The 22,703-nt window shown below is 38.4% G+C and overlaps 1 protein-coding gene across 1 annotated transcript in view; it reads right to left on the bottom strand.

The window, feature by feature from the left end:
• Positions 1 to 3,858: 3,858 nt before the first annotated feature.
• Positions 3,859 to 22,703, bottom strand: part of MINAR2 (membrane integral NOTCH2 associated receptor 2) — a 52,343-nt gene continuing 33,498 nt past the window's right edge. The window contains 2 exon segments of the mRNA XM_078153106.1: positions 3,859 to 4,102; positions 19,831 to 20,067. Of these exon segments, the coding sequence (XP_078009232.1) occupies positions 3,923 to 4,102; positions 19,831 to 20,067 (417 nt within the window). The 3' untranslated portion in view covers positions 3,859 to 3,922.

The following is a 22,703-nucleotide window of genomic DNA, read 5'->3' as shown; positions in this document are numbered from 1 at the left end:
AGAGTTAGTTTTTCACAACATGTCTACTATGGAGTGTTTTGCATAACTGCACATGTATAACCTATATTGAGTTGCTTGCCTTTTCAATGAGAGTGGGTGGGGAGGGAGGAAGAGAGAAAATTTGAAACCTGAAGTTTTAAAAACATATGTTTAAAAAACTGTTTTCCCACGCTACTGGGAAATAAGAAATATAGGAAATGGGGTACAGAAGTCTGTCCTGCCCTATAGGAAAATAGAAGGGGAAGGGGGTAAGAGAAGGGGAGAGAGATAGAAGAGAGGACAGACTAGGGGAAGGGATATTCAGAATTCATGCCCTCTTGGGGTGGGGGGAGGGAGGAAATGGGGTGAAAATTTAGAATTCAAAAACTTGTGGGAGCGAATGTTGAAAACTAAAAATAAATTTATATTAAAAAGAAAAAAAAGAAAAAAAGAACCATTCCTCAATTGATAAAAGATCAAGAGATATGAACTGTTTTCAAAGGAAGAAATCAAACCTATCAATAGTCATATTAAACAATGCTGTAACTCTGATAAATAGAGAAATGCAAATTAAAAGAATTCCAACATACTGAGTTACACTTATCAGATTGGCAAAGAAGACAGAAGAGGAAAATGACAAATGCTGAAGGGAATGTGGGAAAATAGGGACCCAAATGCACTATTGGTGGAGCTGTGAACTAAGTCCAACCATGCCAGAAAGAAATTTGGAACTGTGCCCCAAGAGTTATTAAACTCTGCATACTTTCTGATAACCCTATATCTATACTCCAAAAAGATCAAAGAAAAAGGGAAAAGGCTCAAATGTACAAAAATGTTTATAGGAGCTCTTTTTGTAGTATTAAAGAATTAGAGATTGAGGGGATGTCCATTAATTAAGGAATGGCTATACTTAAAGTTATGGTTGTTAGGTTTGTATTTTCCTCCCTTTGTTTCTTTAGAATTGCTTTTTTCAGTCTCCAGTCCTCTTTTAATTCAGTAGATCTCTAAGATTTGTTTTGAGCAAACTACTTTGATGTTAATCAATTCCATAGGATCTCTTCCCCTTCCACACTCCTATGTAGCTACCCTTTCACAAGTTATTGTATTTTACTTCAATTACTGTTTTTTCCCTATTTATTTAACTACTTACCTATTTCTCCTCCTCTTTTTTGTTTCCAGAAGCCATGCAATCTCAGCCTCTAATTTGGCTCTACCTCACTTCCCCACCACCACTCTCTATGCTAGTTGCCCTTAGGCATTTACTTAATCCCTTTCCTGTGGGGTAGGATGCTGACTATTAAGGCACAGCTCTGTATTAGAGAAAATTTCCTTTAAATGTGTAAATTCTGCCCAGATTAAGACTGCCGTAAGGTCCTTATATTTCTATGTAGATACCCACCTCCTCCCCATGAGAATATCACAAAGTTAATTGATTCATTCTAGACCTTCTTTTCTCTCCTCCAACCTCTTTTTTGAAAAGTAATTTTCTTTTATTGTACATTTCATAAGGAATTTTTCTTTGCTTTGTCCTATTCATGACATATCTCCTTTCCAATTTATGTGGAATTTTCTTTTATCATACATGAGTTCCTTGTTTGTTCCTTCTTAATTGTTTCTCTGCCCTTCACAGAGTTCAAGTTTTTCACCAAGGGTTAGTTCCTCCTTCCTATGCATTTCTATGTAGATCTTTTTCCCTTCTGTTTTTCTTCTGTACATTGCTCTTAGAGAAATATCAGTTCATGAGAGAAAAAATGTTAGCTGCAAGAAGCTTTATATGGTAGAACTTACTCTGTTTAATGAACCATGTACCCCAGTCCTTAAGATGATTAATGTCCTTTCCAAAGGTAATGTTATTTCATTTTTGGCTCTGTGTTCCTTCCCTGTCCACCACTCTGAGTGGAACTCACACCCAGAAACTCAGATATACTCTGTTCTGGAGTGGAATGTTGGCCATAGATGCACAACACTGTCTTAAAGAATGTGGCCTCTCAATGTATCCCCTGACTAAGCCTACCACAGCATCCCAACAGAGTAACTGCTCTCTTCAATGAGTTCCTTCATCCCTGATGCAAGATTCCCACTCTGTCCCACTTCTGGTCCTCTGGTTTGAATCCATTTCCTCTGCTATCTCCCTCCCATTCTCCTGGAACAACTTCTTGTCCAGAGACTATAGGAATACCAGTAGATCCCTTCCCTGTTTGCCTGTGGACTTTACAGTATTAAAGAACACATCCCCCTCTGTCCTTTATTTCTTCTCTTCCCATGTATGAAACTCTTTTCCAAAAAAACTCTTTTAACATCTCTACAGTCTTTCCAAAAAATACATTGATTCCTCTTGGAGATCAGGACATTTAGTCCATGGCATATCAATTTAACTCTTCCACCTTCACTTCTCTTAGTTCTTTATTTTCTTCCTTGTATCTTTGGTTCCTTATATACTTTTTATCTCCTGATTACACCTTTTTTGTTCTGTAGAATTCAAAATTGATATCCCACTTTATTTTTGTATTATTTTATACAATTTACTTTAATTTTATACAATTTGCTATGTATTAATGATGTATTAGTTACTCTCCCTTAATATGTGAACTTGAACTCCTTCTGAACTTAAGTCTGAAGCTGCATGCTCCCTATTTGTACCCCAAGCCACTCACACCATAAAAGTAATCATATTATGCATTGCTAGCTAAACTACCCTGTTATTGTTACATATAAATTTGCCTCATGTATATTATAGTAACCACAAGGAAAAATAACTGTTCTACAGTTTTCCTAACAACCAAGAAATCAAGCCCTGTGTGTTAGTTCCCTTTCTGGGGTCCTTTCCTCCACAAAAATCCAATGCAATAGGGAATCAATAGTATGCTTCCTAGGAAAGTGTCCACCAGACTGCAAGGTCTATATTCTCCTTTAGCAAGTGTCAACCATGGAACTTTCCAAAGGATGTTGGTCCAGGTGTTCACCACCTGATGATGTAATTTGTGGTTAGCAACCTCAACACTGAACAATCAGAAATGAGATAGGCCTATGTTCCCAAGATTGTGTAGGCTGATCAGTTCCTCTTTACTGATGATAAAAGAGTTGCCATGACTGTCAGATGCATCCTTGGCTACTGGGGATCCTTGGATACCATTTATTGGCAATTGCTAACTTTGCTAATAAATGAATCATGCTTGGAGTTCTGCACCTCAATTTCTCTTTATTGCAGATTTTGATTGCAACAACTTTCTTTTGCCCCAAAAGTCAATCTTTCTACACTTTCTTTGTTAAAGCATTGATCTCCAGCAAGCTGCAGAACAATTTTATGAAGTGGGTTCCATTATTCTAGTTTTACAGACAAAAAAGTAATAGGTTAATTGAGGTTAAGTAACTTCCCCAAGGTCACACATGGAGTAGCATCAGAGGCAAGATTTTAACCCACATTCTCCTGCCTCTAAGTCAATCAATCTATCCTCTACACAATATTGCCTCCCAATGATACCTGCTTCACAGAGTTGGTGTGAAGTTCAAATATGATACTGAATGCAAAGATCTTGGAACATTTTATAGCACAATTTAAGTGGCTAGGTTTTAGACCACAGATAAATATTTCAGATAAATTTTCAGACCTGTACTCAAAGCCTTACAATGGTAAATGGAACTATTAGAACTTCCCTTCTACTGGGCATAATCTTTTCTTTTTTTAAGGCAATTAGGGTTAAGTGACTTGTCCAGGGTCACTCAGCTAGTAAGTGTCAAACGTTTGGTCTGAGGCCGGATTTGAACTCCGGTCCGGTGCTCTATCCACTGCGCCACCTAACCGCCCCAGCATAATCTTTAAGAACTCAAGTTCACCTTCATGTCAAGGTGCAGCACTGAAGCAAGACTAAAACAAGAATATATGCTTATGCAAATATTTATTGAAAGAGAACTTCTCATACTCAGTGTTGCTATAGCAGATTCCTTAGGTAAGGAAATTGCAAATAGTAATTATAGAAACCAAGATGCAGGCAGTAACCAACACAATCAGGCTTATTCGGCAGTATTTAGATTGCTTCCATTGTTGCTCTTTCTTTTTCAATAAGGCATCATATCCGGGTGTGTATGTGTCCCCCAGCCAAAACCGTAGATCATTAGGGTTTTCCTAAAAGAAAAATTGTAAAATCAATATAATCTCAAGAAGTTACTTTGGCTTATAAGAGCAAATTCACTAATTAATAGAGTCACATCTTGAAACATTTGAAAACAGTTTTGTGTTTATCCAGTTAAAATCAGAGCTGTCAAATTCCAGACTTTGGCTGAGTGATCTGCTTTTCACATTTAAGTAAATTTCCCATTATTTGTAAACTTTAAAGTGCTATAAAACATTATTTTTGTTGGAATGAGTTGTTTAACATCTCAGAGTCCTAGTGTTTGCATCATTAACAAAAGTCTGCTGTTACTTGTACTATCTATCAAACAGATATGGGTAAAGAGAATGATTCTTAAATTTTAAAGTAATGTGTAGATCTGATAATACTATCATAGACTGACTGCAAAGAGCCCACATTTGGAAAATCTGTGTTAATTTCAGTTATTTAAAATTGTAGAATATATTTTTTAAATGTAGACATAAAGAAATGCAGAAGCTAGGAATGTTTGTCACTATTTTTCTAGGCTATAAATATAATAGGAAAATCAATTGTATAAATTATAGATGTTAAGCCTGGAGAGTAGAAGGCATATTAGGTGCTTACTAAGTGCTTATTGATTGATTGATCTGTGAGGGATGGAAGAGCTATCTTCAAGTTTGAAGCTTTGAGGACAATAAAAATTGCTTGGAGCTCTGATTAATTTTGCTAAAAGAACTTGTCTAAATTGGAAGTAATAGAAACCTTACCCTGATAATATGATTAGAAGATGCTTGATCTTAGAAAATGCAAGGGAAAATGAGAGAATCTTACTAGTACTTATAAGAAAGCAAAACTCATAAAGTAGCCAGATATTTTAAATGAAAGATTTGAAAACGTGACCTCTCCCTCTCTCTCCTCTTTCCTTTGCACCCTGAACAAATAAGAGGACTAAGGGATATTAGGGCAGAAAAAAAAGATTGAAAATTCTAGTCCAGAAACTTATATAAAGTATTAGTAATTTAAATGAAGTTGAACTTATTTGCTTTAGACAGGCTTTTACAGTTTAATTTTGTTGTTCACATGTATTATGTACACAATATAGAGATATTTTTAAAATGGACACAATTCACAATGATAAAGAGTTCACATTCTGTGTCAATAAAGGAAGTCTCTGCCTGTTGGTATGGGAGGAATATCTCTTCTGAGTTCATATGATGGGTAATTGTTGCCAAATATATATTTACCACAATGAAGAAATTATGGAAGTAAAAACCAAGGGATTATTATTATTATTATTATTATTATTATTATTATTATTATTATATTATCATTATTATTATTATCGATCATAGATTCTGGCCTCGGAAAAAACCTGGAGAATCATGAGCATTCCAACAAGTCTTCTTATAGAAAAAATTACATCAGAATGACAGGCAAATCATTGTTTTACATATTACAATTTTGTGCATCCCTCTTAGACCATATTGTTGTTGTTGTTGTTATTTGTTGTTCATCCTTTCTCAAAAAGGACCAATGACATCATCAGGGTGATATTGTGACTTGCAAGAGAAATGGATTTAAGTGAGGCAGAGCTGAGCAAAGTCACCAGCCTCACTTTCTCCTCCAGAGTCATTGGAGTTCAGTTGTAAGACATAAGTTAAGACGACTGGCAATGGCCAATACAGAGGGAGACCTTGATCCTCCCAAACTAAGATCCTTCCCAGGTCTCAGCCCACCCAAGGCAACACCCATTCAGCAGTTAAAGGCTAGGTAAGAATTGAGGAAAAGATGGCTTAGTTTGCTCTCACAAAAGAATCACTCTGAGAGGGGAAGACCCTCAGAGTTTCTGGCCAGAACGGAAACAATTGCCATTTGCATTCACTCTGAGCCATGAAAACCCAAACAACAAGTGAGTAAGGCCTGGGCGGGGAGCCACCATTGGCCAATCAATGAGAGCCAGAGTAATGTGGATTCAAAGGCATAGTCAAACAGCTCCATCTGAATCCAACAGGTTCCCTCAAACCCTGGTTCTCCAGAGCTATGCCTTTAGAAATCACAAACGAAAACCCCATAAGACAAGAGTCAATTGTTCCAGTCTCAAAAAAAAAAAAAAGAACAAAGAACACCCAAATCCCAAGATACCCCGCAGAGCACAAGCAATCAAAATCTATATTCATTTGGACCCAGCACCCACATGTAAGGCAGGACTTTCCACTTGACAGAGGGAGAAGAAGAAGAGAATGAGGAGGAAGAGGGAAGAGGAGAAGGAGAAGGAAGAATATGAGGAAGAGGAAATAGCAGTACTGACCAACTAGAACTGACCAGTTGAGTCTCCAGGGGGACAGCTACTACTACTCTTAGATCATTGTTAATCCTTCACTCTTGAAGAGAACCGGTGACATCAGGAGGGTGATGTCCTGACTTGCATGTGAATAAGATTTCAGTGAGGGACAGCTGTGGAAAGTCTTCAGCCTCCCAGCCTAAGCTTCACTTGCTCATAGTGTTTTGATGGCTCACAGTGAGTGTAAATAACAATTGTTTCTGCCTCAATTTTTACCTAGCTTTCAACTACTAAATGGGTGTTGCCTCAAACTGAGATCTGGGAAATACTTTAGTTTAAGGAGGCCAAGGTCCTCCACTTCATTGGGGCCATCAGCAGTTGTCCAGACCTATGTCTTTTTTTTAAAATTTTATTAATTTATTTTGATTTATCAACAACCACTTCCATATGCTTTTGATTTGAAAATTTTTCTCCCCCTTCCTCCCCCCACCCTCCCCAAGATGGCACACAATCTGATATAGGCTTTACATTCACATTCCTATTAAACATATTTTCACATTAGTGAAGTTGTAAGTAAAAATTAAAACCAATAGGAGGAACCATCAGAAAGATGAAACAAAACTCAACAGAAGGTAAAAATAAGTGATAGCGATTCAACTTCCATAGTTCTTTCTTTGGATGTGGACAGCATTTTCCATCCGGAGGCCTCTGGAGATGTCTTAGATCCTTGTAATGCTGAGAAGGGTTCAGTTTAACAATATTAGTCATCGCATAATGTGACTATTAATGTGTACAAAGTCCTCTTGGTTCTGCTCACTTCACTCAGCATCAGACCATATAAGTCTTTCCATATTTTTCTGAAGTCAGCCTGTTCATCATTTCTTATAGCACATAGTATTCCATTACATTCATATACCACAACTTGCTCAGCCATTCCCCAATTGATGGGCATCCTCTCAATTTCCAATTGTTTGCCACCACAAAAAGAGCTGCTATGAATATTTTTGTACATGTGGGTCCTTTTCCCATTTGTTTGATCTCTCTGGGATATAGCCCTAGAAGTGCTATTCAGACCTATGTCTTGCCACTGGACTCTGATGACTCTGAAGAACAGAGAGTGAGGCGTAGGCCATAAAAATTAGAGGGAAGATAGATCCATCCAATGTTATAAAAGTTGCAACTAACTTAGTTAGAGTCATATTCTCACATATCCCCGAAGGAAATAAACCTCATCAAACAAACTACATAGATAAACTAAATCAGGTTATAGATTAAACTATATTTAGAAGATTCACAAATAGATTGAGGATGTCAAATGCAGTTGACTGAAGCTGACCTTGTCCCCATTCGCAGACCCATGAATTGCCTGAGGCTGACAATTTTGTAATGTCCTAAACTCTCCCCTCCTAGATTCCCAAGTTTTCTCTATGGACTTTTAGTTACTATGCAAAACAACTTACTTTGTAAAACCATAGAATGTCCCAACACCTTTGCACCTGCTACAGCCCCTCTCCCTCAACCCAAATGCTTTTGGAGGCCCTCCTCACCCCTCTGCCCTGCATCCAGCCCCTAGCACTTGCTGCTGCTTGGAACTTCAGTTGTAACTCCTTCCCCCAACTAAAGAGCATATTTTTTGTTATTTTGGCTTCCTCTCCTTAATGCAACTTGATGAGGAGCATTTATATGTTGCCAAGGAGTCAGGGACAGTTGAGATTCTTCCTCTAGCTTCTTATCTAAGTAATGCTCTTAAGCAAAATTTTACATCCAATGAGACAGTTTTTTGTTCAGGTGAGGTTAACCTTTACATTAACCAAAACTTGCAGGAGGAATAGCCCTTAGTCTCAAATAATAAAAGCAAATAAAAAATTCCCATAACACTGCCATACTAATGAAATCCCAGATCCCCCAGACTCAAAAAGGAGTCAATATTCTTAGTGATGAGGTCTGGAGGTTCAGGGTGCTGGGACCCCAAGATCATGACACAAAGGCCCTGCCTGAATGAATTCAACCCAAACCTTCTTTCACCCAGAGAAAAAGTTTATTAGAGATAAACCACATCGGCCAAGTGACATTCATAAGGACAAGCGGGCACAAGAAAGTCTCAGCGTTTAAATGGGGGCCAGGGTGGATCTTATATACACTCAAGTAATTTTGGGTGACCAGAGGAGGGGCTAGGAATTGGAATGTCTGAGAGATTGAACAGACAATGGGAATAGATAATGAAGGGAACTGGAAGGAAGAGGTTTGAAAAGCATCTGAATAAGATCAAAAGGCAGGGCAAGGGCTTTCAAAGGGAGATAAGGAGCAGGGCCCCCTAGTCAAATGGGAGCCAGATTCCCCTTAGGGCAAGGGGCAAAGATCTCGGTTTGGGACCATACCCCACCATTAGGAGCACATCTGTGCAGTGTTAAAATAAAAATCCCTGTGAACTGCTAAAATGGAAGAAACTCCAGGTCCAAAAGGGGGACCTGGAATGAACCAGAGTCCTACCACAGTTTACAAAGATCATCAATGCATTTGTTGCTTGAGAAGAAGCTTACAAGCTGGAGCAGTGTGACAACGTTCTCATCTGCTCAACGGGAAGTGAGAAAGGGTAAGGTATTTATACATATCTAAGGTATTTAGTACTTTTTGAGGCATTTATGGCTAAATCAGTGGGAAATGAGGGCCTAAAAGGAATATATTTGTAAACACAATAAATCAGAAACCAGGATGAGTCAGAAAGTGAGATATTTCCTTTTCTCTCTAAGTTAGTCAAGACTGGTTTCAGCAGTTGCAGGTATCTCCAAGTTCAGCCAAAGTTTACTTTGCAAAGGAACACTGGTATGCCAAGTAGTCCTGGGCATCAGAAGTCATCCTGATTAGCTAATTGTTGTGCTACTCCATTGTCTGGTTCCCCTGGGAAAAAGGGAAGCTCTAGCATATTTAATCAGTTAGTGCAAGTATTACAGTGCTCATGTCCAGAGCAGCAAGTAAGTACAGGTTAATAGACATAGGCCCATGTGCCTTTATGGTATGCTGAGATTGGGGGTGGGGGTGGTCAGGTCAACTCCAGTATAGTGGTAAGAGGAATGACTGCCAGGGTCCTCCAATCATATAAGTTATGTTAGTCCTTTGTCCAAAGAGGTATTGAAACCACATCTGAGACTTGATTGGCTTAGGCCCTTGACTTGAATGAGTAGGGACCAGGGCATAAGGAGCTCCAGATCCTACAGGTTTGTGACTGTAGAATAGAACTGGTACAGAAAAGCTATACTCAGGCAATCAGTGACATGTCCTCACTGAATGTGCTTTCCTTTCTCTCAGTAGCTATTCCCTTCTCTATCTATGGCTAAGTATAACTTAGAGGGTGGTAGGCCAAATAAGTTTGGGAACCTCTGGAGAGAATAATCTCAACTGTCCCTGACTCCTCTGCAACATGTAAATCCTCCTCAATCAGTCTATTTGTGAATCCTCCAACTGTAGCTTAATCTGTAACCTGACTTTGTTTACCTATAAAGTTTGTTTGATGAGTTTTGTTTCCTTAGGGGATGTATGAAATTATGACTGTTTAACTAAGTTTGTTCAACTTTTATGACTTTGAGGGAAGTATGGAATATGTATTTATCTTCTCTTTAATCTATTTCAAATTTTATGGCCTAAGAGAATTATTTCTTTGTCACTCTGGTGTAATTTTATCTATAAGAAGCTTTGTCCTCACAATTGTTTGGGTTTTGTCTGAGGCTGGAAAACCTAGGTTTTTAACCTCTATAATTTTTGTATTGTGGGATGTGTGTGTGTGTGTGTGTGTGAGAGAGAGAGAGAGAGAGAGAGAGAGAGTTTGGCAGCACTTACTCACCACACAAATCCAGGGAACAAATATCTCTACCATAACAAATGTTCAGGGCCTCACAAGTGCCTCATTTCACTGAAATGCTGACTTGAGAGTTGTGCCTAGAACAGCTCCAAGCTCCGTGTGCACCATGTACTCCTACAGTTTAAGATGTCAAGGGCTCCTCATTTTAGGCTGTCTCAAAGAAGGATGAGTTTCCTACACTGCAGAGAATGATTGCTGACAGGTGGTCCTCAAGATCTGACCTGACTAGCAGGAACCCCTTTCTGACCTCACCAATGTGCTGGGCAAATTGGGAGCAATGATACCTTGGCAGTTGGCAGCACAGATGTGTCTTGGCACAGATATGCCATCTAGGGTACATTGCCAGGCCCCAGCTTAGGGAGGCAAAGCTCAGGTTCCAGCTGTTCTCTGAGTACAAAGGAGGGCAGTGGTGGCATCCATGACAGCACTGCTACAAAAACACAAGAGGGAATGGCTGCATCTGGGTGGCAGTCAGGCTCTGGCACAAGGAGGTGACAATCAGTCTGATAAGAGGGGGTAGTGAGAAGGCACTGTCATGGGGCCCCAGCACTGTCGGTACCTAGCACGAGGGAGCAGCAACACCACCTAGGGCAGTATTCTTACCCTCGTACAGGGAGACAGTGATAGTGCCTATAGTGTTACTTAGAACCCAGTGAAGGGGATAGTACTTGGTCTCAGTGGCAAGAAGCAACAAAGCAGGCAGCAGTTCAGGCTCCAGTGGCAGAAGGCAGCTTTGTCAATCCTAATGGTCATCGACTGGATAGTAGAGCAGGACCCAGCAGAATGGGCACTGGTTTGGGCAGAGGCAAAGGAAGGACTAGCAACACTGCAATCCGGAACCATTGGAGCTCTGCCATGTTGTTGCCAATACAGTATATAATGTTCAATGGACAAGGAAAGGCTTTTAGAACCAAGGATCGGTATTGTTAGAAACTGACTTGCTTTATCCTGGGCAAAGGGAAGGGTGGGAGATGAACAATTTACCTAGCCCCCAGTGGAAGAAGGGAGATTAGAAGCCTCTAAATGGACAAGATTTCATATTTATTCCAATCCCCATGGGATTCCCAGGGAAGAAAAAGTTCTGGCTGATGGGCCAGTGGGTAGTGGTATAGGATGAGTCTCAGTATTAACCCTGACACTTGCACAGGCTACAGATGAACATGAATCATGATGAAGATCAGAGACTTTGGCAGAAGAGCAACTCTCTGAAGAATGCCCTTCAATGTTGCTCCTGCTTATCATTCCTTCTTTATATTGATAAACCTATTGTGAATTGCAAAAATTTGGCATCACACACTATAGAAATCATTTAAATTCAAGACTAAATCCTTCCTAAGGAAAGAAGTAAAGCCTAGTATTTCTGGTCATATTCATGCCATTCTGGTCACATTTATCATATTCAGATGACTATTTTTATTGCTTGTTGTCTCCTTTCTAGTTTAATTTTGTTTTCTTCTAGTGCTCCATGTGTCAGTCTTATCACATTCTCAAGATTAAGATTGGCCAACAACATCTCTAATGACATTTAAGTAATGAAAGTGTCTATAGAAGACTTCTAGGACCTTGCCACCAAGGACTGGGATATAGTAGGAGAACCATCTACTAGGGTACCATATCTTGTACACCTGGATAGTCCTTTTCCTTAAAAGGTATTGAAACTATCTCTAATGTCTGAATAGCTCAGCAGACTAAAGGCTCTGACATTTGACATGGTTTCTAGATCCCCTGAGTACAAAAGAACAAGGGCATGAGGAACTCCTTCCTCAGGTTTCTGACTGAAGACCAGGAGTATGACCAACACAGTTGCATAAAAGTTGTACTCAAGGGAATCAGGGGAATACTTGTTCCCTATCCTTCTCCCACTATAGCTAAGAAAATATTTTTTTAGTCAACTAAATACTCTATGAATGTCTGATTTCCTTCCGATTTTGAACAAATATATTTACTCAGATAACTAAATTTCATCTTCAGGAAAGGAGCATGGAAGTTATTTATCCTGGGATTTGTAAATCTGTTGATACTACAGCTGTAATTTAATTAAGGGAAAAGTGTTCAGTCTGGGACCTGATGGAATCTCATGTTCACTGGTAAGGATATGGACAACTCCTGTTATGGAGAGATTTTCAGAATAATAGTAAGAGACCTGAGTGAATCCATTGGAAATGTCATAGATAAAGACCGGGGGGAAAAAACAACTAAAGACATTTGAAGACTTTACAAAAAACAGATATTTTAGTTTGTAGTGAAATATCTCAGGGAAGTTACATGGAACATTGAGTAGTAGGTGCTATGCCCCGATCAGACAGGATATTCTGACATTTAATCTTTAGTTACCTTTCAAAAGATAGAAATACAGAGATGTAGATTTCTCCAATTCAATTTAACCAATGTCATGAAAACAAAGTAGAGAGTATATAGAAAAGGATGTTGCCCTATGTCAAAGGCTACAGAGAGGTCAAGAAGGATGAGGACTGAGAAAGGGCTGATAGATCTAGCAATTAAAAAGTCATTAGTAATTTTGAAGAGAACTGTTCTGGTTGAATGAGGAGGTCAGAAGCCAGATGGTAGAGAGTTAAGAAGAAAGTGAGGGGCAGCTAGGTGGTGTAGTGGATAGAGCACCAACCCCGGAGTCATGAGGACCTAAGTTCAAATCTGGCCTCAGACACTCGACATTTACTAGCTGTGTGACCCTGGGCAAGTCACTTTAACCCCATTGCCTAGCCAAAAAAAAAAAGAAGAAGAAGAAGAGAGCAAAAGGAAAAGTAAAAGCACTTATTTGCAGATATCCTTTGCAAGACATTTAGACATGAAAAGGGAGAAAGATATATGACAGCGAATGGGGATGAGTAGATCAAGTTAAAGTTTTTTGAGGGTTGGGAAGACATGGGCAAGTTTGTAAACAGTAGAGAAACATTCAGTAGTTGGGGGAAAAAAAGAACATCAGTGAGAGAATAAGGATAAAAAGGACAATCTGCTGGAGAAGATAGGATGGAATGGGATCACATGTGCATACAGAAAGGTTTGCCTTGGCAAGGAGATGTTCCATCTCTTTGTGTGAGATGCGTCAAAGGAGGAGATAGTGGAAAAAGTTATCTGAGTGATATGAGATGGGGAGGGAATAAAAGAGAGCTTTCAAAGTTCAAATTTTTTTTAAATGAAATATGAGGTATAAGGCTCTCACCTGAGAGGGTGAGGGTAAGGGGAGATATGAGAGGTTTGAGAAGGGATAAAAAGTTTGGAAAAGTCACTGTGGTCAGTAGGATAGCGACTTGTGGTGATGCTATAGTAAGGGTCCAGTTAAAGTTATGTAACATAAATCTTTAGTAGACCAAGTAGCTCAGTTTCATGATTTTCCCACCTTCATTGAGAAGCACATGAGGAGAGAAGGTAGCAGATGGTGGAAGTAATCCAAGACTGAATGAGGCCTTAGCAGTGCAAAATCAGTGACAGGGTAAGAGGACAGGACAGCTAAAGTTAGGTAACATAAATTTGTAGTAGACCTAGGGAGTACAGTTTCATTACTGGTCATTCAATCAGTCAACAAATATTGACTAAGCTCTTATATCAAGGCATTGTGCTAAGCACTGAGAATATAAAGAAAGAAAAAAAATCCGTGGTATCTATGCCCAAATAGCTTACATTCCAATGGAGGAAACAACATGCAAGCAACTATATACACAGCACAAGTGTAAATAGAAAGTAATCTAAATGGGAAGGCATAAACAGAGGTAGGGGGGCAGAAGAAAAGAGTGGAAAGGTCTCCTGCAGAATGTGAGATCTGAGCTGAGTCTTGAAGAAATCCAGGGAAGCCAGGAGGCAAAGATGAAGAGGAAGAACATCTGAGGAATGGGAAACAGTCAGTGAAAACACACGGGACTGGGAGATGAAGTGCCATGCCCAAGGAAGAACAAGAAGGCTAGTATTGCTGCTCCATATGGTAGATGGAAGGGGGTAAAGTACAAGATGATTTAAAATCTAGGAAATGGCCAGGTTGTAAAGGGCTTTAAGCCACTGGAATTTAATGAGTAATAAAAATTCAATAAATTAAAATTACACAGTCAGACCTGTAATTTATAAAAATCACTTTGACAGCTGTGTGAAAAATGGATTGGAGTGGGGGAGGGATTTGAAGCAGAGAGATTAACCAAAAAGCTATTACAATAGTCCCGGGTGTGAGAGGATGAAGGTTTGTACCAGCTGGCAAATGTGTGAATGGAGAGAAGGGGACAAATGTGAGAGATATTGTGAAGGTAGAAATTATAGGACTTGGCAATAGATTGTATAGGAGAGCGGGTGTGAGAGAGAGGCTGAGGATGATACTGACTCTGCAAGTCTGGGTGATTAGGAAGTATGATGGTATCCTTGATAATAACAGGGGAATTAGGAGGAGGGGAAGGTTTTGGGGAAAATATAAATGAATCTCTTTTGGATAAAATGTATTTAAGATTCTTACAGACTATCCACCTTGAGACGTCCAAGAGGCAATTAGTGATGTAATACTGGCACTCAGGAGAGAAATTAGGGACAGATGTATAGATCTGAGAATCATTTGCATTGCTGTTATTCAATCATTTTATAATTGTGTCCCTCTCTTTGTGACTCCATTTGGAGTTTTCTTGGTAAAGATACTGGAGTAGTTTGCCATTTCCTTCTACAGCTCATTTTACAAAAAAAGCAACTGGGACAAACAGGGTTAAGTGACTTGCCCAGGGTCACACAGCTAGTGAGTGTCTGAGGCCAGATTTGAATTCAAGAAGATGAGTGTTTCAGACTCCAGGCTTAGTCCTCTATCCACTGGGCCACATAGCTGCCCAATCATTTGTATAGTGTTGATCACTGAACTCATGAGAGCTAATGAGATTAATAGGGAAGACTTTAATATAGAGAGAGAAATGAAAAAGGCCCAAGGAAGAACCTCGTAGGATACCCGCAGTTAGTGGGCATGACATTCCAGAAGAACTAGTAAAGGAGACTGAGAAGGAATGGTCAGGTAAGTAGGAGGAGAATCAAGACAGATCTGTGTCATGAAAACCTAGAGAGGTGGGAGTGGCTTGTTGAAGAGTACATATGGATGCAGAGAGGTATGGAAGAATTAGGATTGATAAAGGATCATGATATTTGTCAATTTAGAAATCATGGGTAACTTTAGAAAGAGCAATTTTGGTCAAGTGATGAGGATGGAAGCAAGACAGTAGGAGGCTTAGATTCAAGTGAGAGAGGAATCAAAAGTGTTGATTTTAGATGTCTTTCTAAGGAATTCTACTGAGAAAGAGAGCAGAGGTATAGAATGATAGAAAGCATGATTTGTAAGTGAATGAGGACTTTATAGGAATAGGAGAGACCTGGGGAGTTTTTAAGTAGCAAAGAAATAGCTAGTGGATAGTGCAAGACTGAAGATCAGAGGAAGGAGAATGAGAGAGGGGGCAATCTTCTAAAGAATGCATGAAGGAATGGGATCAAGAATTCATTTAGAATGGTTTGCCTTGGTAAGGAAAAATGTTGCCTCATTATGAGAGACAGGGTGAAGGAGCAGATAGCTGGGGAATATATCTGAGAATTGTGAGATGAAGAGGATATAAATAGGATCTTTTAGTGAATTTCTTCAATGTTTTTGGTGAAGTATGAGGAAAGGTATGCAAATGAGAAAAAGGTGGGAGAAAGCAATGCCTTGGGAGCTGTGAGAAGACACAAAAAGGTTCAGAATAGCTGGTGTGATGAATGGGATAGCAGACTGATTTTAGCGAGCTCTAAAAGGACTGCCTTGCTGAAGTGAGGATCCAGTTGAGATTATGTAACTTAAATTTGTGGTAGGCCCATTCAGTAAGGTTTTATAAAATTCTCCAGCTCTCTCAGCAGGACAGAAACAGGAGCCAAGGCAGCCAACGGCAGTAATCTAAGATTGGAGTTTCATAATTGGTGATCATATGACTGGTGATAGAACAAAAGATAGGGATAATACAAGTTTAGTGAACGATTGGTAGTCTAGTTTGGCTGGAAAGTAAAATACATGAAGAAGAATATAATAAAATAAAACTGGAAAGATAAGTCAGGAACACTGTGAAAGGCTACAACTTCTACAATGAGGAATGTGTATTTTATCCTGGAGGAAACAGGTAATTACTTGAGATGTTTGAATAAGGAGTAACACTTTTAGACCTATTCCTTAGAAGGATTAAATTTGCCTTTGTGGAAGGCTTGAACTAGATAGTGGAGAGGAGATGGGTTTGAGAGATGTTGGAGGGGAGGTTAATTTAGCAAACCTTAGCAATAGATATAGCAAAAAGGATGGGAGAAAGAAAATTTTAAAATGACCCCAGGATAACAAATTTGAGTGAGTAGGAGTATGGTGGTGACTTTAATAGAGATAAGAAAATTTAGAGATGGGATAGGCTTAAGGACGAAGATCATGAGAGTGCTGATGATTTCTGGGGTAGTTCCTAGAATGTGGGGACAGATAAAATAAAAGGGATAAGCCTTAGCAAGAAATGGGAATTCTACTTCATTTGACAAAAGAAGGATAAAACAGTGAATGTGTAATGATTCTAAAATGGTTTTATGAGTTGAGAGGTTTCCTTTTTGATAATCAAAATAATTCCAAATTGTCATATTGTCAAATCAACGCAAAAAGCATTTATTTGCTTACTTTGTGCCAAGCATTGTACTAAGCATTGGGAAAATAATATAAGTAGAAAGCTGAAAAGTGTGTGTGTGTGTGTGTGTGTGTGTGTGTGTGTGTGTGTAGGGGTGGGGCAGGAGGAATGAAGAAGATAGTGGGGAGACCACAATGCAGAAACTCCAGGAACTCAGGACTGAAGTCTGGAGAGGAATGAAGACATGGCTGCCCTTACTTTACTCTGCCCATCTGCGTGCCTGGTCCCCACCCATTCACATGCTTATAAGTGAAGCTGAAGGAAGTTACACAACCCTGTTGACAGTCTCCATCATAAATGCTTGCTATCTAAATTCGACTGGGCCCGCCCTTTAACAAGGCAATCCTTTTACCCTTTCCTAATTGGTTCTTTGTCCTGAGGACTTCACCTTTATACCTTACTTAGAAAATCAAGGTTATTAGCCATGAGTTCTCTCACCTTTCTTTGCATCTTACAATCCCTTAACCCCACTCTCTCTATTCCTTTATTCCAATCTATGATGAAGAGATGACTCATTTCTTTGACAACTCCAATATCTCTCATATAGCCATGATCCCATAACCTCCTGTCTTCTCTAGCAAATTGTTGCAGCAATCATTGTATTCTGCCATCTTCAATCTATCCCTATCTATGATTCTGTCCTTGCTGCCTGAAAAAAAAAGCTAGCATTTATATAATGCTTTAGATTGCAAAGCTTTTTTATATATATTATCACATTTGAGCATCACAAAAACTGTAGGGAGATATTACAGTATTCCCATTTTACAGATGAGGAAACTGAGACACAGAGAGGTCAAGTGACTCGCAGGGTCACATAACTAAAAGTGCTTGAAGCAGGATTTGAAGTCAGGTCTTCCTAACATACACACATACACACATGCACATATATATGTACATGCAATATTATATATAATATATATTAGTATATAGATATATGTAGTATATATTAATTATATTAGTTCTGATATACAATTTACATTACATATGTAAATGTGCATATACCTGTATATCATATGTATGTATATATAGCAATAAATATACATGTATACATACACGCACATACTAAAGTTATTACATATATGTACATTATACATGCTTCACCATACATACCACATATATATGCCCATACAATATATAGTGTATATCATATACACACACTTGCCTACCACAAAACTGTCACTCCATCTCACCAAAACTGCCGTTATATCTTACCATATGTATATGTCTTTGTATGCATTTATAGATGTACACATGCACGCATACATGCAAGCATAGATATCCAGTGGTTGAACAGGGAATGAATAAAATTCCCTTTCCCAATTTAGGCAATTGATGTTTCAGGGGTAGGATGCTTTGATGATGACAAAGCCTCTGATTGCTTCTATCCATAAGTAGCTCAGTACTGTAGGACTTTTGCGTTTTGAGCTAATTTAATATCATTATTCATCACTGAGCAAGAAGAGCTCATGACACCTTGGACCTCTAAAAGGAAAGTTACTATGATTACTGAGTCCTTTCTTCACCTCTTCCTGCTTAGTAGTCAAGAAAGAGATTGCTTCATAATTTCAAAGGACAAGAGTACTTCAGTGCTAAAGTATACATGGCCAGAATCAGGTTGGTGTTTCATCATCTCCAAGCCATGCAAACACTGAGTTAGTACATATGGTTGACTAGAATCAAGGACAGCTTTGTGCTTCCCCATCAAATCTCCAATTACATAGAAAAATTAAGACAAAGTAATTTCATGGGTAATAGGAAAGCTTTAACAATTGACGGGATACAGAATGGCCTATTATGGTAGGTTAATAATAAGCATTTATATGGTACTTTAAGATTTACAAAGTGTTTAAAAATATTATTTCATTTTATCTGCACAACAACCTTAGGATATAGGTGCTATTGTTACTTTTACAACTGAGGAAATTGTGGAAGACAGAGGTCAAGGTTGCCCACCATGGTCACATAGCTGGTAAGTGTCTAAAGCTGGATTTGAATTTAGATCTTCCTTACTCCAGGTACAGAGTTCTATGCATTGCACCACCCAGCTGCTTAACTTTACCTGGAATAAAGCAAGGATTTCTAAGTGGTGGAAGAGAAAGAAGAGCACCCCAGATATAGGGTTTAATATAGGCCAAAAAAAGCTTATTATGTACTTTTCCTTGTTCAAATTACTTTTTTAGTTGTTGCCGTCATTATTACACAAAGGGATAACTCTGGTATAAATTTTCCACCTTAAGCTGACCATTGGCTTTCTAATGTAATCATCTGATAAGTTATCAGCTATCATTTTCATAGTAATGAATGATTATAGGTGGCATGGTGGGAAGATTCATCTTCCTGAAGTCAAACCTGGCTTTAGACACTTACGGGTGTCTGGGTGACCCTGGTCAAATCAATTCCCTCATCTGTAAAATGAGCTAGAGAGGGAAATGGCAAACCATTTCAGTATCTTTGCCAAGGAAACATCAAATGGGGTCATGAAGAGTTAGACACAACTGAAAAACAACTGAATAACAACAACATTTAATACAATTTCTTAATTTCTCTCACTAATTCCAACCTTCACCCTCCTCTCCCCCAAAATCTTTTTATTTCTTTTTTTTTCTTTTGCTTTGTTTTCAGTGAGGCAATTGGGGTTAAGTGACTTGCCCAGGGTCACACAGCTAGTAAGTAAAATATTTTTATTTCAACCACAAATATGACAGATTTCTGTGCCAAGGCTATCTTTACCGTTCTCTGCACCATTTGAAGTTGCTTGTGAAACAGAAAACAAGCCAAAAGGCTTATATGAAGAAGGAGAAAGCAAAGCACAGGATACCACAAAAAGAAAACCTGCTTCTAGTTAATTGAAGGGAGTCTCGGACTCCCACTTTTCAAATAATCAGTGTGGCCACAATGGCATCTGAAATCTTCCTTTGAAATTGCTCACCCCACACACACTTCAGAAGATGAATTTTATTGATTAGCTAGTACCTTCAAATAGCCAGAGAGGTTCGACTGCAGAGAATGCTTATCATAGTCTTGGATGGTCCAAGAAGGGCTCTGTTTTCTTTCTTCCATGGCCTCCTCTAGCCTTGTGTCCCCATACAAAGGATTATTCTTCAGTTTGAAAGTGGAGGTACTCTGTTCACTCAGAATGCAATTAATAAGCATTGGGTCTTTCACACTTGATTTTCCACCAACCTGCTCAGCAGCATTTCTCTTTTCTCTCTGTAAAAGATTTAAGGAAGAGAAGACTTTTATAATTTGTTTGCCAGTCCACTCCAATGCTGTTAGTTTTTCACTCAGAGGGTAAAATGTTGGCGAAAGTTTTAACCTAGGAATTGTGGATGATACCTGAAAACCAAGGTTTATTTTTAAGTTAGAGAAAAAATAAGAATGGAAATACTAGCTTCTAGCTATGTAACTTGAGTTTGGGCAGCTAAGTGGCACAGTGGAGAGAGCACTGGGCCTGGAGTCAGGAAGACATCTAAGTGAGTTTAAATCTGGTCTCAGACACTTACTAGCTATGCGACCTTGGGCAAGTCACTTAACCCTGTTGGCCTTCAGTTTCCTCATCTGTAAAATGAGCTGGAGAAGGAAATGGCAAACCACTCTAGTATCTTTGCCAAGAAAACCCCAAATAGGGTCACAAAGAATGGGACATGAGTGAAACAGCTGAAGAACTTGAGTTTCTCATTCTGTAGTTATGATACTTCAAAGGTGCTAAATGTGTGAGATTCAGATAATGTTACTAGGACACGCAGAAGACATTTATTAACAGTTGAACACTTAAGTGCCTTCCTCAAAGAGGTCATAGAATCTGAGGTGGTCACATTTTGCAGGGACAAGAAAGACTGATGAATAGATAAACCTTCAAAGTTATTTTCTCATTTGGCAAGATTTTGTGAATTACTTGGGACAGTGATAATTTTACATGTTTTTATTTTATGATAGCAGTGATCATGGATTGAAGAGATGAATCTGATAACTGGTTTTCCCCCCTTTTAGTTCTGCAATTTGCTGGATTTCATGCCATATATGTTTCTGTGCTCATTTTTGTTGTTTTTAGATCTATCATTTTTAAAAATAGCTATTACTCTAAGGAAAAATACAAAAGTTGTAGCTCTAAAAGTATATTTTAAAAATTCTTAGAGATGTTATTGTGGCTGTTGGTGTGGGAAAGTAAGGCATTTTTTTTTCAGAGGTACCCTGAATGTCTCTAATTTCTTCTGGACTTTCTTTCCCATATATTTCAAAAACATATTATAATGGCCTTTTCTTTTTCTTTCTTTCTCTTTTTTTGGTGGGGAAGGTGGGGAGAAGGGTAACCCTGTCTCTAACTCCACTCTCCCTCCCAACCTCTGCCATTGAGGGAAAAAAAAGAAAAACAAAACCTTTGTAAAAACTATGCATAGTAAAGAAAAACAAGTTCTAACATTGGTTATGTTTAAATATATTTGTCACCTTTCTATAAGGAGATGGGTAGCATACATCATCATAATCAGTACTCTGGAATCATTGCTGGACATTGCATTAATAATAGTTCTTAAGTCTTTCAAACTTATTGGTGCATAAATTTTTTTACCTGTTTCTGCTCACTTAATACTTCACAAGTTTGTTCTACTCCGTATCAGTCTTCCCAAGTTTGTACATTTCTTGCTGTGGAATATTAATGTATTATAATTGGCTCATTCTCCAATTATTTGCTACAACATACAGGGCTGTTATAAATGTTTGTATATATTTCTTCTTTTGTTATTCCTCTGATCTCTTTGGCATATAGGCTGCAATGATTAAAAAATTCTGAGAGATATAGTTTCTGGGGTAATTTAGTTATCTTACTAATAATGCTAGCACGTCATTAATAAAAGGATAGTCATTTGGCCTTCTCTCTTAGACCAACGATCCCTCATGGTGGTGGGCTCACAGTTTATATATCCTTCAAAGAGTAGGTGTTACTGAGGGGTGCCATTCAAGTGGCAAGTTAACCATTTGGTTAACACAGTGGAGGTGGGCTATCTTAAAATGAGGCTCTTGGGGCCAAAAGAGACATCAACTTCCATATCACCTCTCTTGAAAGAAAGAGAAAATAAATATTTTCCCAGAGCTGTATAAACAAACACAATGTGGAAGAATATACCCATTAGTCCAAGCTTAGAATTTCTTTTACTGTCTGATCAGATCTTTAGCCTGGGTAAATCTCTAAGAGAGATTTCCTACACTGATTGGTTTCTAGATGAGGAAGTAGAAAAGGTGAAAAAACTTGGTCCTGATTCAATAATTAGTTATTAAATATAAGAGAGGAATAATTAATTTCTCAGAAGGCCCAGTAATGATATCACTAGGTCAAAGAGTATGCACAATTTAGTTACTTTTGAGGCATGGCTCCAAATTTACTTTCCAGAATGGCTGGATAAATTCACAACTCCCCCAACATTACATTGATGTGCCTACTTTCCCTATAGCTCAACATCTGTCTTTCTCCTTTTTTTTGTAATCTGAATCTGATGGGTGTCAAATAGATCCTCAGAGTTGCTTTAATTTGCATTTCTCTAATAATTAATCATTTGAAGCATTTCTTCATATGCTTCATAGCTTACATTTTTCTTCCTTTTAAAATTGCCTATTCGTAACTTCTGACTACTTCTTGTAGAATAGATCTTGTTCTTTCAGATCTAAATCCATTATTTGGACGTGAGACATTTATCTGAGAAAATTTCTGCAAATATTTTTTTCCCTCAGTTAACAATTTTCCTTCTAATTATATTAGATTTGCATGTGTAAAAACTTTGAATTTTATATAATAAAAACTGCTTATTTTATCTTCTGTGCCCTTCTCTATGCCTTATTTGGTTTTTAACTCT

Source organism: Phascolarctos cinereus, unplaced genomic scaffold (assembly GCF_003287225.1).
Source record: "Phascolarctos cinereus isolate Bilbo 61053 unplaced genomic scaffold, phaCin_HiC Scaffold_4;HRSCAF=312, whole genome shotgun sequence".
NCBI lineage: Eukaryota > Metazoa > Chordata > Mammalia > Diprotodontia > Phascolarctidae > Phascolarctos > Phascolarctos cinereus.
This window is presented reverse-complemented; position numbering and strand designations above follow the sequence as displayed.